Source organism: Aphelocoma coerulescens, chromosome 2 (genome assembly GCF_041296385.1).
Source record: "Aphelocoma coerulescens isolate FSJ_1873_10779 chromosome 2, UR_Acoe_1.0, whole genome shotgun sequence".
NCBI lineage: Eukaryota > Metazoa > Chordata > Aves > Passeriformes > Corvidae > Aphelocoma > Aphelocoma coerulescens.
In genome coordinates, this window is record NC_091015.1 from 124,278,171 (window position 1) to 124,295,834 (window position 17,664).

General features: G+C 39.6%; 1 protein-coding gene across 2 annotated transcripts in view; it reads left to right on the top strand.

The window, feature by feature from the left end:
- Positions 1-17,153, top strand: part of ASXL3 (ASXL transcriptional regulator 3) — a 120,760-nt gene extending 103,607 nt beyond the window's left edge. For both annotated transcript variants that reach the window (XM_069004681.1, XM_069004680.1), the window contains 2 exons: positions 4,205-6,146; positions 8,517-17,153. In XM_069004681.1, coding sequence (XP_068860782.1) covers positions 4,205-6,146; positions 8,517-12,191 — 5,617 coding nt within the window. In that variant the 3' untranslated portion in view covers positions 12,192-17,153. The remainder of the gene's footprint in view (positions 1-4,204; positions 6,147-8,516) is intronic.
- The last annotated feature ends 511 nt before the right edge of the window (positions 17,154-17,664 follow it).

Below are 17,664 nucleotides of genomic sequence, written 5' to 3' on the forward strand. Positions count from 1 at the left end.
CTGAATCTCAGACACTTCTCTGCCCACCTCTCCCATCTGTCAAAATCCTTCTGAAGGGCTGCACAGGCTCTGGGGTATCGGCCACTCCTCCCAGCTTTGTGTTGTCAGTGAACTTGCTGGGGAGGCATCTGCCCCTTCATCCAAGTCATTGATGAGTAAGTTAAACAGTACTGGGCCTAGTATTGACCCTTGGGGGACACCACTAGTGACAGGCCTCCAAATACACCCCGTGACAAAGATTACAACCTGGTGGGATCTGCCATTTCAGTCATTTCTCAATCTACCTCACTGTCTACTCAATCAAATTTATGCATTATACTTAGCAGAAAAATTGTGCAGTGGGAACCATCATCACATAAGTTGTCTTAGTTTTGCTGTCAGATGTTTTTCACTTAAGAAATCCAGGGCACTTCATATAAGTGATTATCTTAAAGATTAACAAAAATGTTTCTGCAGTAACAGTACTACTTCTCACAATCTGCTGCTTTGACCATTGGGAAATGTAGTGAAAATGAGGCAAGAAATGGACAGATCCATTTTAATATTTTATTTTGTGCACCCTTGCTAGATGATTTGCCCCAGTGTATTTTTTCTACAGCACTTTACATATAATGGAAATTTTAGGCTCTTAATGTGTCAGACTTCCTTACTGTAAGGTGCTTAATTTCTTAGTAAACAGCTTTGAGACTTCATTTTAGTCCAGGTGTTGATCCTTTTAGTATCAAAAAAAAATACTAGTTGGGTTTTCAGATAAAGAATATAATGGCTTTTCATTATGCATGTCAAGAGAAGAGTTGGTGACTAACCTTTCACAGAGGAAAGGGCTGTGTAAGATAATGGTATAGGGCATTCCACAAGAAGTAGAATATTAGCAGCAATGCAGGAGTTCCTAAGTCAAAAATGACTGTCACATGTACAGAGAATGATGCTCATAATTCTGCAGAGCCAGCTGTCCTGCTGTGCTGGCTGAATGCTGGATACCACAGTGGTTGGCAGATAATTGCTCAGTCTGTGATGATACATGTCATTTGGTTTCATAGGTTTCTGACATCAACATTGTTATGCAAAATGTCATATTGCACGTAATTTCCATTTTGACTGAAGTATTGAATCTGGTCCTCCCTGCCCTTTCCCCTGCTTGCATTATTTCACTTGCATTCTTCTGCTTGGCTGTTCTGTAGGCAGATCTACTTTGCTGACTTAAGTCCTTTTCCTCATTGTTTACTGACTGAATAGTAGCTTTTGCTGTAACTTCCACCTTGTGTTGGTTCATGGGGCAATCCTGTGCAGGGCCAGGAGTTGGACTCTGTGATTCTCTCACCTTTTCTCACTTTGGTTTTTAAACTAGCATTCAGTATGATTGGGCTTTGTCTCTTTTCAGCTATGTTGATTTGACTGAACTAGCAGAATTTGTAAGCTTCCCCAAGCTATTTCTCACATGCACTGTCTGCAAAACTAATCTGTCTTGCAGGCTAACTTGCTCACTTTACAATCAGAGTAGTATTTTTGCTCTGACTTAAGAGAACTTGATCTTCTAATATTTTATAAGTAAGTTCAAGTTTTGCCTTCTGCTTTGAGAAGACCATTAATAGATATGGAATCTTTGTAAACATTTTTATACCCTCCACAGCTGATGGCAATCAAAGCTTTTTCCCTGTTAGCTCCAAGTGTTGCATTTGTGTTTGCTCTTATCTGTACCCAGGCTGTTTATCATGGCTCTGTCTGCTGTAGTTTACTTCCATCCATTTTTGTTCTTTTTCCACTTCCTCATATTTGTTCATTTTTCCTCTGACTTTCTTCAAAATACAGAAACTTACTCTGCAGTCATTTATCTAGGATCAGCTGATTCATGTTGCTAGAAATCCACATTCTTCTGGCTTGTTGCCCCAAGATTGCCAGGGTTATACTCTATTATGTCAATATATTATTTCTTTTCCCACTTTTGAGAGTTACATGTCAGAGTAGTACTACCAGCTAGATCGAAGCTTTTATGGAGAGGTAGACCTCCTCCAAATTCTATTGCTCATTTAATCCTTTTCTTACTTTGTTTTTTTTTCCCCCCAGTACTACCTATCACAGCACTAGAATATCAGCATTCATATATCCCTGAGTAGCTGTTTGGGTTTTTTTACTGGATGACTGAGTGCCCTTTCTTTACCAGTTAAGTCATGTCCTTAGCACTTTCATTGAAATCTGCTTGCTGCTGTGCTCATAATTTTGTGCTGTTTTGCAAACTTTGGGTATCTTTTTCTCTAAGGGAGAAGACAGATCAGCTGTTTATTTTGCAATCTGAGATTGCCTTAAATATGCTGATCTTGAGCCTTCTTCTTTAGAAAGCCTTTTTCTTTACTGCAGTCCCTTCTTCAACAGAGTAGCATTTCCAATATTGAAAAAAACGGTTAATATTCAGTACATGTTCTGCTGGCCCTAATCCACTTTATCTTATTTTCCTTACAGTTCTTTATCTTCAGTTTGTTACTAGAATGTGTGTATTTGTGTAACGTCTGTGTGACAGTTTCATTCACCTTTATCCTGTCCTTCATTCCTTTGCTGATTTTCAATCCATAAAGATAACCATCAGGCAATATCTTTTCATGATGTAAGCCAGCTAGAGAAAATAGACCATTGATTCAGTTTTCAGTAACGGAGTGGATTTGTTTTCCCTTCTCGTTTTCTTGACATAACTTTGGCTCCTTAACACAAGGAATTTTAGAGGAAGTTACTCATCTAAACCTAGGTAAACTAAACTTTACACACCTAAACTTACAACCTACACTTAGACTGTATGGGGAACTTATAGTCTATACAGAAGAAAGACACATCTTCTGAAATGCATTCAATGTAGGAAATGTGAATTTGCTGCTCTGAATTGCTCTCTAGAGGATCCTTCCTCAGTGTATTGGTGACATAGGGAGATTTTGTTCATGTTAAGTGTCTAGTAGTAGGCAATAATAATAATTAAGTGTATTTTTTGGGATGCCAATTCCACACTGGGTTGGTTTGGGGGGGGGGGTTGTGTTTACAGCTCTCATTGCAATACATCTGTTCAGTATTTTTAAAATGCATGACCACAGATTTTGGTTTTTTATGTGTTCTGTACTTTCATATGAACAGGCCTTTGTGATTTCTGTATCCTTTGGCTATGCACTGACAAGCAATTTTGCTTCCATAGCTTCTGAGTGTCTTTTATGCTTGCTTGTTTCCATTTTATTCTTTATTTTCTGATTAAAATGATAACAGAGATCTGTTTTGTCGATTAGAAGATCCTTAAGACCATGAAATTTCTTTTAAGGCCTCCCACCAAGCTTTTGTGTATTTTCTACTGTTATGGAATTGCTGAGGCATAAAGTCTGCTTGGAAAATCTTACTAAACATGCTGAACGCCTGTACTCCCACTGGCCTTAGGAGGAAATGAGGATGTCAGAGCACATACATTTTTTAAAATAACCTTTTTTTTTTTTAATCACCTCCTGGCTTTGGTTTTGTTTTGGGGTTTTTTGTGGATTTTTTAATTCTGCTGAAGTAATAAAACTTTATTTAAACTAGTATTTCCAGAATCAAAGGTAAGAAAATTTTCAGAAGAATACATAGTACATATGGTTCCTTTGCACTTCATGCCTGAGAATGAAGGCATAGATTGTAAATATGTGTCTTTTACCTCCTTAAGAATGCTAAACTTCTGTCATATGGCTGGCTGTTGCCCCTAAAAGCAGGTGAAGGAGGGAAAAAGGGATTTCCTTTTCAACTGTTACTGCTAGAAGAATATACAGGTGCTCATTTCTTCTGCAGTGGATGCTGTTCTAGTGTTGCAGTTTTGTGCTGGTATTTTAAGAAAAAAAAAAGGTAAAAAACCAAAACAAAACAAAACCCCAACAGGAATGTAAACTGAGCATGAATAGTGGTGAATCTGTGTAGCTTGCTTTTTTGTTTCATTCAGGTGCCAAATAATTAAATAATGAATAATAGATTACTTATTTAAAAAATATTTGTGGTTTTTAACACTTGTAAGAAAATCTCAGTAGTTAGGTTTCCAAAATACATAAAACTGTAAATAAATTAGTTAACCATCACTTAAGCAAGCCACTATTTTAAACTAGAAAATATGTATTTTTTTGTAAATAAAAAATGTGGGTGAGAAAAGCTAACCTATTCCCTTATCCTTAATGTTATGGAAATGCCTATTTTAATTTCTATTTTTCTTTAGGTTGGGAATGTCAAGAGCAGAATCAATGAAGCTCACTGCAGTGCAGAACAATGATGAAGATGAAAGCAATTCTTTGTGCAGATCTTCTGGCACACCTGGTCCTTCTAAGCAAGCAACTTTTAAGGATCAAGAGGAGAAAGGTGCTAAAGTTCCGCCTGTAGCAGAGAGGGATTATAGTCCATCTCATTGTAGTATGGAACAGGTTCCTGTCAAGGATCTAACGGCAGATTCTGAGGATATACTGATACCTGAGGAATCAGTCATTCAGGAGGAAATTGCTGAAGAGGTCGAGACAAGTATTTGTGAATGCCAAGAGGAGAACCATAAGCCAGAACGTGAGTTTTCTGAGGAGTCTGTAAGTTCAGCTGGCACAAGTGAGGAAACAGAGGCAGTACAGCTTGCAGACAGCACTGAGTCCTGTGTCATGATGAATGATGTAACCGATACTGTATCTCACATTGAAATTAAAGTGGAGTTGAAGTCAGAGTGCCCTCAGGAGGAGATGTCAGTTGTGATAGATCAGCTGGAGGATTGCATATCACCAGCAAGATCAGCTTCATCCACAAACTCTGTCAGCAGTACAGTTGAGAAGGATTCTGAGTCTGCAAAAGAGCTAATTGTGCCAGAAATGCAAAGTGCTGCTCTGGAAGGCTCCTTGTTCACTGGTGGAGGCATTGCAGTGGATATGGAGCTTCATAGTGACCCTGAGGAACAGTTGTCTGAGAATGCTTGTATTTCTGAAACTTCCTTTTCTTCTGGAAGCCCAGAAGTTTGTATTGCCTCTCCTGGAGGAGACACTCAGTCGACTTCAGAGGAACCCTGTACTCCAGCATCTCTTGAAACAGCTTGCTCATCTGAAGTGTCCAGTTCTGAAAACATTGAAGGTGATATTCAGCAAAAGGCCAATGATGAAAACTTGCACACACCCTTAATGTCGGAAATTTCTCCGATGTCCACCTCACCTGTAACCTCAGAAGCATCTCTGTTGTCAAATTTACCTTTAACATCAGAGGCATCACCAGCTTCTAATTTACCTTTAACATCAGAAACATCTCCAATGTCTGATTTGCCTTTAGCATCAGAAACATCTTCAGTATCTTCTGTTCTTCTAACTTCTGAAACATTTGTGACAAGTAGTTTGCCTCTTCCATCAGAGATATCTCCAGTTTCTAATTCCCCAAGCAGTGAAAGACTTACTCTGCAACAAAGGAAATCACCATGTTTGTTGGAAGACTCCCTTCCTGCTCTGAAAGAAGAAAGCCCTGTCATTCCTAAGGTGGTTCAAGAAGAGAATCTTATTCAGCCAAAACAACTTCAGAGTGCCCCTGAAAATATGAAAGTTGGTCCATTAACAATTATACCTGATACTTCAGTATTGGAAGAGTCCCAAAGCAAAAACCTCAGTCATCAGCCATGTAAGTCACATTCTGAAATTGAGAAGTCCTACATTGCATCCATCCCAGAACACACTCCTCCAGAGGTGATCAAAAATAAAAATCACAGTGTTCAGCAAAGAGGTGACAAGAAAGGTGCGCTCTTGCCCTCAGAGGTATCTGTCTTATCAGAAGGATCACTTGGCAAAAATATCGAGTTGCTTCCATCAAAGGCACATGATAAACTATATACCTCATCTCTAGAGAAAGCTACGTTCTCTGAAGTGTGCAGAAGTAAATCTCACAAGCTAACAGGCAGCACCCAAAGTCGTCTAGAGAGTTCACATTCTTCCAAGTCTTTAGAACCCACAAAATCACCAGAAGCAAGAAATGAAAGTAGAGACCCAGAGATCTCAAAGAGGAAAACAGCAGAACAGCATGGTTTTGGAATCTGTAAAGAGAAGAGAGCTAGAATAGATGATGATCAGCCTAACCGTAATGTTTCATCAACGAGTCCATCTGATAAGGAACAGCCACCCAGAGAGGAACCCCGAGTTCCACCCCTTAAGGTAAAGTAGTGAATAAACAGGATGGCTTGGAAACAAAAGGTTTATTATCTCCCTCTATGAACTGCGTACAGGCGCAGTTCATGCTGTGCTTTTTGTGGATGTATAAGGGCTGTTAGTACTGATGGTTTTGCTTTACTATTACATTTCCACCATGCCAAATTACTTCTGATGCAAATATATCTACTGTTGTTCAGTAGGGGTCTTTGCTAAAAAATTGATTTTGTGTGTGGGAAAGCTTTCCAGGATCCATGGCTTAATCTAATTCAAGATCTTCCCCATCAGTCATACACAGTACTTGTTTTTCTAATTGCCCATCTGTATTTTGTGCTTGTTCTCCTGTGGATGTCTTCTCCAGAAAGCATGAATAATAAATGTTATCATAACCAATACTTAGAAAAACAACCAGCGCCTTAATCCAGCAAGAGAACCAAGAGTCAGAATACTTGAAGATCCCTTTGCAAGCCCCAGGCTTGGGATAGGCTGAAATGAAAGGTTTCCCAGTAGAATTAACTGGAAACAGAGATCTATCAGGAGGAAGTATCAGACTGATAAATTAATAGATACCTCTGTTAATGGCAAAGAAAAACGTAAAAAAACCCACACCACCTAAGCAAACACTTTCATGTGTATTATTCTGCTCTGTACGAAAGTATATTTCAGTTGAAAAGGGCTTTTTCCCTAACAGAGAGTTCTATAGATTTAGTTATATATAGGCTCAGTGTTTTGACCCTTTTAATTTTCTACTTGATGACATCAGCCAAGTTTAAGATCCAATTTGCTGAATTTAAGCCCTTGACTTTGCAATACTAGTTCCTGATTATTCAGAAATGCCCTTTTCTGCATTTATTTTTAACTGCTGCAGTCACTGAACATTGTTAATATGGCCAGGAGGGCAAATAGACTAACTGCTTTAATCACTAGTGCAGAAGCATATTTCAGTAATTTATTTTTAAGAGCAGTGATGCAATTGGAAGTTAGCCCTGCTCTGAGTTTAGTGATATTCTTTCATATTTGGAAGGTGTCTATCTAGCCTAATAAATTCTAATAACTCTCTGAGCATAAAGGAAAATAGATCACTAGGGAATAAAAAAAGGTCGCTACTATAATAATAATGAAAATAATGAAGCACTTAAAGCTCTAGGAGGTCTGGTAATGCAAAGTGGAAACTGAAAAGTGTTGCTGCTGAAACAGAAAGCAGAATGTTTTGAAGAATCGTGGGCAGTCAGTTCTGGTATGCTTTTTGTGTAACAAATATTTGGCTCTTGTATCATCTCACCAACAGACCCCTCCTTTGTAATTAAAAGAGGAGAAATAACCCCAGTTCTTCTAAGTCATTCTGCTATATGGCTGACATTTCCCATCATGTCTTATGATTGCATTTTCTACAAATACTACCTAGTTTTCTTCTCAGTTCCTTTTGGAAGATAAGTCCTAGCATTAACCACGAAGTCCTATTACTATGAACAGCCAGTAGACATATGTTCATTTTAAGAAATTGAAATTTTTTTGACAGCCTTGGGATATTCTGAGAGAGTTTATGAGTTACAAAGAGGTTCCACGACTCTTAATCCTGAAAAACGATATGCCTAATTGGAAACATCCTAATAATTCCAGTGATTTTACAGGTTATTATTTTGCTTAAAGTGCTAGGTATTTAAATTTTTAATATTTGTGGGTTTATTATTTATAGGCTGGAGGATTTCATTTCTGAAGTGCAGTAATGTAGAAGTTATCCAGGGATGTACTAAAGCAACTCTCTTAAAAATGCAAGTGAGGAAAGGCAAGGCATATCCTTTAGTGACTCACTTCTTTTACACCTCTTAAATCCTCAGTGTTGGAACTTAGAAAAACAGGCTCAGTGGAGATACCACTATGTCCTATCTAAAGGCAAGATTTGTTATCTGGTATATAAGCAAAACACAGGCTGTTCCTGATGTCTTAATCACTGGACACCAAGGAGAAAGGCACTACATGATCGTTACTTTTTCACACGTTTGCAGGGAGGGGTTGCTGCAGGTTCTTGTCCAGTATCACTGCATCAGGCTTGCTGATCATCTTAGGTAGATGAACTGAATATGAAACAGGTCTGACAAATTGTATCTGATAAGCATCATGTTGTCATCCAGTTCAATCTTTCCTCCTGTCAGAAGGATCAGTGTGAGTAGGCTAATACAGGTGTCAGTTATTCACATTGGAGGATGATTAAATATTGAAGCATAAATGTTGAAGTGTTAGCAGTTTTCTGTCTACCTGTACTGAACAGTAATTTCCTTCATTACCTTTCTCTGACCCTTAAAGAGACAGCTTGTTATTTTAGTGAGTTGATGATCTCATTAAAATTTACTGGGTTTTTTCTTTATCTTCCTTTAGATTCAGCTTTCAAAAATTGGACCACCTTTTATCATCAAGAGCCAGCCTGTTTCGAAACCAGAACCTCGAGTTTCCCCAAGTACATCAGTCAGCAGTGGGAGAAACACTGGGGCTAGAACTCTGGCAGATATCAAAGCAAGAGCTCAGCAAGCAAGAGCCCAAAGAGAAGCTGCAGCTGCAGCAGCCGTGGCAGCAGCTGCGAGCATAGTCTCTGGAGCAATGGGGACCCCATGCGAAGGTGGAAAGACAAGAACACTGGCACACATCAAGGAGCAAACAAAGGCCAAGCTATTTGCAAAGCATCAAGCCAGAGCTCATTTACTCCAGACTAATAAAGAATCAAAGTCACAGTTCAGCTCAAAGGAAAGTAGTACCTCATCTCTGGAGATACCAACGACTACTGACACAAAGATTGAAGGTTCTACTGGTGTCATTATAGTTAATCCTAACTGCAGGTCCCCTAGCAACAAGTCTTCTCATCACCGTGAGACCACCACTTTATTGCAGCAGTCCCTTAACACAGCGACATTACCAGAAACTGCTACTGAGATATCTGTGCACAGTTCTGATGAAAATATACCTGTGCCACAATTGTGTGAGAAAATCATTTCATCTACCTCTACTGAAAGTAACAGTGTGCCAGTGCTTTATAATAAAAGTTCAGTCCCTGTGTGTGTTTGCAGCACTGCTATGTCTGGAGCAATTAAAGAACTTTCTTTTGCAAGTTCTGTTGATAAATCCTCTGTGTTAATGTCTGTTGACAGCACAAACACAGCAATTTCAGCCTGTAATATAAATATGCTGAAAACCATCCAAGGGGCTGATACTCCCTGCATAACTGTTGGACCAAAATGTATTGATAACAGTAATGTACCAGTCTCCATAGACAACACAGTCTTATCAAATGCCATCGATGACAAAAGGTTGCCACTACCCAGTAGCAATGTGAATAATGCGGTCTCCAGTCATTATGCCACTGTGCCAGCTTCATCTATTGCAAGTAACTTGCCAAATCATCTCTCTGGTAGTTCTGTACTGATTCCCCCAGTGGGGACTACCAACAGATTTCCTTCTGATAAGATAGCCATAACCGGGTGTAGCGAGCAGAGCGCTGTCTCCATCCACACGACCGCCAGGTCAGCTTTAAGTTGCAGTGAGGCGCTTGCAGCGGCAGATTCTGTTGCAAGGCCGCCCATTTCAATGTTTACTGGTAACATGGTGACAATAAGCTCTTACGATAACGCTACTAAACTGAATGCTGATCTCTTAGAAAAAAGCTCTGGAGCACGAAACCGGATGGATCTCTCTGGTAAATCTCAGCCACTGAGCTTTACGCAAACTGCCATGAATAGGTCTATACCTTGTAAAGTCATTGTTGACCACACCACGAACCAGAATTCCAGTCTGTCACTTTCTTCCTCTATTGAAACTGCAGAGAACAGCATTGACCTGCAGAGCAGACCTGTAAGGACAGAAGCTGCCTTACAAAGTATAGCCTGTCCTCAGGTGTCTGTCATAAGCAGGCCTGAAGTGGTCACTAATGAAAACCTTGAGCACAGTTCCAGCTTTATCACCATTACAGCAAAGCAAGACAGCAAAAGCTTGCAGGCAGGGTGTTCAAGTCTTCGAGAAGTGCCTCTTGCTCCTCAAGATAAATTAATTGAGGTGGTTACTACCAGCCAAGGCTTTGCTGAGCAACTAAGAGGCCCTTCAGCACTGAAAAATGAAGCCAGTGCAGCCTGTGCCAATCAGTACAACACTAACAATAGAATTTGTTGGCGTGATGAGGAGGCAATGAATACAGACCAGCCAGTGGTCAGCCATCTTACCTCTGGTAAGCATAAGGAATATGCAGAGCAAGGCTGCTTGAAAAATGTCAAAAGCGAACCTTCCAGTTACACACAAATGCCAGAACTGCAATCCAGGAGTCTTTTGACAAGCATTGCTGTTCCTGTTAAATCGGAAACTAATGAGTCTGACAAGTGCTTCAGGATGGACACCGAGGATTTTACAGGACCTGAAATGCCTGTCCAGACTGCAGAAATAGCCACGAGTGTGCAGCCACCACAGACCTCCAAGACATCCATCGCGGACTCCATGGAAGACTCCCTGTCCCTGACAACGGAAACCCTAAAGAGAGTTACGAGTGCTGGGGGCTCTAGCTGTCGCTTGTCGTCAGTGGAGGCCAACAATCCTTTAGTGACACAGTTACTGCAAGGCAATCTGCCTTTAGAAAAAGTGCTGCCGCAGCCCAGATCAGGAGCCAAACTAGAAATTAACAGGCTTCCCTTGCCTTTGCAAACTACCTCAGTATGTAAAACAGCAGTGGCCGAGAGAAATATTGTTGAACATGCTTCCAACTCTCCTAATCCAGATGGTAAAGGATTTACAGCAGGCAGCATAGCCCCGCTACAAATCAGAAAGCGTGAAAACCATCCGAAAAAGAGGATGGCCAGGACTATAGGGGAACATGCTCAAATTAAATGTGAGCCTGGGAAGGTGTCAATGGACACAGATGTTAAAGTGGCTCCTTGTGTAATTAGTTCCAGCATGAATCAGCTAGGGCACGGACAGCCGTTTAAGCAGGAGTGGCTTAACAAACATGCCATTCAGAGCCGGATCGCTCACAGCCCGGAGATCAAGCAGCAGAAGAGACCATTGCCTTCATGCAGTTTCCAGCAGAGCTTATTTCACATTGATAAAAATGGCAGCTTTCAGGCAGAAGCCAGTACCTCACATAGACAGCATTTTTACCAAATGTCCATGGCTGCAAGAGGCCCCATTCCTACGGCAGCTTTGTTGCAAACTACTTCAAAAGGCCCACCTGGCTGCAACGCATTTGCTTTTAGCAGACACCTGGAACAGAAGGGTTTGGGAGATGTGAATATTTCTACAGCAGCTCACCAGCTGAGGCTAGGAAGTGTGTTTTCCCCTAATATTCAAATTAAGGAAGGTGATGACATTGCCAGTGCCTCTCAAACTCTGCAGAGTAAAACATTAGTGCATCCCCCTGCTCCCCCTCCACCCCTGCCACCTCCTCCCCCTCCTCACCCAAATGCAGAAGTCCCCTCTGATCAAAAACAACCGACAGTTACTATGGAAACCACTAAAAGACTTAGTTGGCCTCAGCCAGCAAGCATCTGTAGCAATATAAAATCTGAACCTATTTCTTTTGAGGAAGGTTTAAGCAGCAGCTGCGAACTGGGCATGAAACAAGCTTCCTATGATCAGAACGAAGTGAAAGAACAGTTAAAAGCGTTTGCATTAAAAAATGCAGATTTCTCTTCCTATTTACTTTCTGAGCCACAGAAGCCTTTTACCCAACTTGCTGCTCAGAAAATACAGATGCAGCACCCACAGCAGCAGCAGCAGCAGCTCTGTGGAAATTATCCAACAATACACTTTGGTAGCACAAGTTTCAAAAGGGCAGCATCTGCAATTGAGAAATCGATTGGGATTTTAGGAAGTGGTTCAAACACTGCCACAGGCCTGTCTAACCAGAATGCACAGATCCCGGTTCAGAAATTTGCTGACAGCAGCAATGCCGATGAACTGGAATTGAAATGCTCTTGCAGGCTGAAAGCCATGATTGTGTGCAAAGGCTGCGGAGCCTTCTGTCATGATGACTGCATAGGGCCTTCCAAACTGTGTGTAGCTTGTCTGGTGGTGCGGTAGGAGCTGAAGCAAAGATGCAGTATCCCTTATCCAACGTGGGAGAGCAGGACAAAGAAACAGTGAAATTGGAACAGTTTAGGCCACTAATGGTTTGCAATTAGTGGATTGATTTTTATTTTTTTTTAACTGTTTGGCTTTTTTTTCTTCTACGTGGTGCTTTCAGAACTTAGTTATTCCTGCCTGAGTGCCATTTACTGGGAAGAAGAGGAAACCTGTAGAAGTAGTTTAAAACAAAGATAGCCTTGTTACTGAAGCATCTGTGAGCTCTCTTGCTGTGCTAAAAAAAAAAAAAAGAAAAATGCATTAGTGCTTGTCATTCATAGCTTCTATTTATTTGCACAAAGTGCAGCACATTTTTTCTCCACTTTTTGATAGCTGATACGAGCTGCAAGTTAAAGATCAGTGGAAGAATAGCACTGTAAGAAGTGGAGTAACTATGCAGAATGAATAACACACTGAATAGCAACTGGTGTGAATGGGGTAGTGGCGAGGTGGGGGTGCCAACCATCGTAGCTTCAAAGTCAGTTTGCAGTTTTTCTGCAGAAAAGATTTTCTCTTCAATTGACTTTCACTATCTAGGTCTGAAATATAGTCACTTCACCTAACAAAAGAGATCTGAAAGAGGAATTTAGATTGTTAGAGAGGTTTCCTTATGTGCCTGCCAGGGACTGTGGAACTCAAATCTTACTCATCATCTCTTCTTTGTTGATTCCTTGAGAAAGATTTGTACATGTGATGAATTAGTGGGACCAACACTGGAAACACATTGGCTTCAGTAGAGTCTGGAGAAAGTAACTTCTCTGCTGGAGATTATAGATCTCTTTTTCCTTCCTGTTTCTCACTCAAATGGTCTTTATTTGTATTTGTCTCTCTAATGTGTCCACTAGGTTTGTCAGTCCCAAATATATATAAAAATAAGGTCAGACTAAGGTCATTGGTTCTCGAGGTTGTAGCCTTTCTGTGGCCTAAAAATGATGTGTTCTTCTGATGAATGAATGAGAAAATATTTTAATTGCATATTGGTTGAATGTTGGATTATAATTTCTTTTTCCTCTTATGTGACCTACTCTATTTAAGTAACATCTGAGAGTTTTGCCATTTAAAGTAATTTTTAGAAGTACATACAGCACTGACTTTTTTTTTTCTTACAGGAAGTCAGACCCCTTTTAGAAATTTGGAAGCAAAATGTATTTTTAAAAGGGATACTGCATCTTTAAAGTAACCTTCAGTATTTATCCAGTACTGTATTTACATTCAGGACTATAGCTGCATTCCAGATGTGCTAGCCACCATAACAGCAGAAAAGAAAACCAGTGATTTTGGAGTCCTATTCACCTACAAGGAAAATATTATAAAGGGATAAAGCACATGCAGTTGCTGGGGAGATAAAAACACCTTGGGTTATTTTTTACTCCCACTTCAAGAACACAAAATGTGGAGTTCAAGTCATCCATCTGCCAGTATGTGGTTGGGTCTGCCCAAATGTCAGAGTCAAGAAAAATGGGGTTTTTTACCATCACAGTAGAACCTCACTAATCCAAAGACCTTACAGCCTGCCCAAGAAAACTGATTTTCCTTGCACAGTTTTAAGAGAGCAGTGTAGTAAGAATGTGTGGGATGTAAGAGAGCTTGGTTTCATCGTGCAGTGAACTGTTGCATTCTGAATTACTAATGTGAATGATAGAGCTACGTTTAGGAAATGGAAAATATGCTGTATTTTAGAGTATACTTTTTTTAATCTGATTTTTTTTGTGTACTTTTCATCAGCTGTAACCGGTCTCCCTGACTCAGGGACATATTAGTGAGGTTCTGCTGAATGAAGTAATCACATCTATTTTCTTGTGGGACCATGTTCACGAACATGATAAATGCCATTTATTGTCTTAAAAGTGAGCTGGAATATCTACAACATACATTCCTGTCATAGGAAGCTCTATGGTGCACCTTGATGTTCTCTTTTGTTGTAATTAGCAACATATCAATATTATTTTTGACACTGTGTGGTACAAAGGCCATTTGTAATAACTAACAAATTTGTTACTGATACAATAATCTTTTTTTTTTTCTGTACAAAAGTGCTCCTTAATATGACATGTGAACTAAGGAATGGCTTCTCAGCACTTTCAGGTCTTCTGGTAGGAAAATAAGCCAGCCAAGCAAAAACCTAAAAGTAACCAAGTGAAAATTAGCATCCACTGCTATGCCAGCTGCTGACAAAACAGCGCCTGGGCAATACTCATGAGTAAGCGTGAGTGTAGTCAGTTAGTGCGTATCAGATTCATATTTGAGGAGCCTTTGTATTGGAATTGTATTGCATTGTATTTATACTTTGTAGAGCTAGGATACTTCTATTTAAAAAAAAAAGAAAAAGAGAGCAACCAGTCTTAGACTTCTATTTACCTATGTTTATATAAGCCTGCTGGGAATCCTTATTTCTAGCTCAGGTTTTCCTGTCCACAGCACATAAGTCAGTATTTGTTTGTATTTGCATCTTGAAATAGGTCTTGTATTGACTGACATAATACAGAAATAAATTCTGGCCACAACATAGTTTTACTTTGTTCAAAGGGTAAGAGTGTGACTAATGTGGTAGGTCACTCGTTTGTGTCATGTCGTCATTTTTGTATCAGGATTGCAACTTGCATGTGTGAGATCACGATAAAATGTATTTAAAATGGCGTTAGACTGGATGGTGCTATGTTACATTACGCAACTGACCAAACTCTTCCATAGTGCAGTTCCACTCCTTTCAGTTTTGAGTCATTGGAGTTGCACCAGGAATAAATTTGAGCATTAGTTAGACACAGTGGTGAAGTGTTGTTACAGATTAGGTTTAGGGTATGAAAATACTCAAAAGCAACCGCAGTGATGTGAGAGCCTGATTGAATCCTAGTGTGACTGAAAACCTTACTTGGATTTTGGTATCACACAAATGCTTAGGGGAGAGCGACTCTAGGCCTTTGGTAAGAACCCAGTCACATTTAGAAGTTAATTTTGAATGATTCCTTTTTTTGTTGTTGTTTCATTGTTCCGGTTTCAGGCTCAATGTCATCGTGTTTTCTCATGACCATGCAGTTTGCACCGTGGGGTGTTAATAGTTTATGCACTGAAAAGTGGTGAAAGAATTACTTAAGAACACACTGCTCTGTGTTTGTGTGTACGTACGTATGTGTCCCAGTGTCCAGCATGTATAATTTACCTTTTTTTATTTTTTTTTGAATCTCCAAAATTGTCCCCCTACTCCTACCCCTGGAGCAGCACTTTTGGGTGAGAGGGAGAAACACTTTTTTCTTTCCTCCCTCTTTATTGTTTTAATTGCATACCTGTGAGATATGCAGATAACGTTAGGGCATTTGCAGTGAGTGTGTTTGTGTGTTTCTGTTCTGAAATAATTTTCCAAGCAGAAACTCCCTTTGAAATAATGTTAAAAAAAATAATTAAGAAATGGTGAACTGGATGCTCCCTGTTTGCATTTTATTTATCTGCTGAGATCTAGTACATGAAATAGCATTTAAAAGACAAAAATAAAGGTTGAGCCATAAAGCGAAAGGTATATTCTCTGTACTATAGACTTTCTTCTTGAGGGTGGTGCATGTTGTTAGGGTAAGCTACAGAACGTGCAGATGGTTTTTCAGGGCCCTGCAATTCCTTGCACAGTTTTTAAGCTGGTGCATATGGTGCTTTATAATGCAATTTCTGAAGTAAAATTACCTTATGCTGCACCCCCTTCCCCTTATGAACACACGCACAATTTCAGAATCATTATTGTAGCCTCTGGTTTAGCAGTTTCTCCAAGGTGTGGTGAAGTACCAGGATAAACACTCAAGCTGAAAAGTGTCACCAAAAGGGATCATTTTAGCTGACACACGTGAAGGGCCCTGCTCTGAACACTGAATGACTTCTGCAGTCTCCTGGCAGCGGCGCAGCAGCTCATCTTCCGTGGCTCTGCGAACACTGGGGGGGAAGCAACGAAATATTCAGTGGCTTTATCATGGACCTGTGTAGCTAAATGTTTCTGAATCTATGAAATCCTGTTGTCTTTGGTCATCATGCTTTGTCACTGTAAAACCAATGGAAAGAAAAGAAAGCATTTTTTAGTCTAATTTAAGGAGCTGCTTCTTTTATAGCACATAATATTTCGCTTTGTACTATATTTGATAGTTAAAGAATAATTTAGTCCGTAGAATAACTTTGTTGTATTTGTACTGTTCATGAATGTTACAAGAAAAGTGCTTTACTTTGTTGCCATAATTCTCTTGTACTGCTGTAAAATATTTTTTCTGCTTTATGGAAACCTAACTCGATTCACATTTTCAGTACAGGGTTTTTTGTGTGTATGTATTATTTTTTGTCAGTATTCTGAATGTTTACATCTGTTCAACATTAGCCATTCTATGCCTTTATAGGGCAGTATTACTCCTGCAGTATAACAGCAATGTGAAATCCACTCGTACCTAACATGCATGAGAAATACAGATTTATTGGGGAGGTCCCTATCGTGCATAGATATTTTTTCTATCCGCATTCAGTGAAGTAAATACCCTCCTTCAGTCCTCTACCAAAGAAAATGTTACTCTCACAGGACAAGCTCGGAAAGTGGTTCTCTGAATCTTCAGAAGGGGGTGTAGTTGGTTTCAGCAAGATTGCTACAGTTTAATGCTGTTATGCTTTGCTTTGTTACCCCACCAGATGTGACTGGGTGAAACAAGCATTTTAGCAATTTTTTGTGTTTCAAGACAGTGTTTTGTTTAGAATTCAGGGATCATGCTTTCTTTAATGGTGCTGTTTGTTTTATTATTTTTTTTAAGAAAACAACCTTTTGTTGCCTACAGAAATGACCATTCACAAAACCATAAATTAAATAAAATAATTTGTCTTCATAACTTTTCTCCCTTTCCTTTCCCCCTTCCCTGTCCCTTGAAAATAACAACTTGGGCTTCAATATTAAAATATTCTCAAAAAGAAAATAAAGAGATAAAATAATATTTCTCATTTGTTTATTTATTTTGTGTTCAGTGCCTTAGGCAGGAGATCCTGCTTGTGCACATCCATTGTGTGTTCAGGTTGATGAACTAGAAATGTGAGAGAAAAATCAGCCCTTTGTAAAGGATTTTTCAGTTATGATGATGTAAGGCGCAGTTTGAATGACTTCTGATGTAATTCGAGTATTAATCATCTTATACTAGTAAAATAAAAGTAGGTGTTGTATATTAAGTTGTTTAAGTAGAATAGTTTGTGGATGAAAATGATTATATTTCTTTGGGTAGTTTATGCTGGGTGTATTTTAGTGCTTTGCCTCCGTCTGCAACCCTGTCCAGAACATCCTTAACAACAGCAACCATCCCAGCATGCACTTTCCTATTTCCCATTCCCAAAGCAGAAGAAATTAAATGTCCATGGTGCATCAAAGGCAACCAGTCCAAGTTACATTCCTCAAAGCAGTTATTTCGTCAGGTCTGGAAGGCCTTCCTGA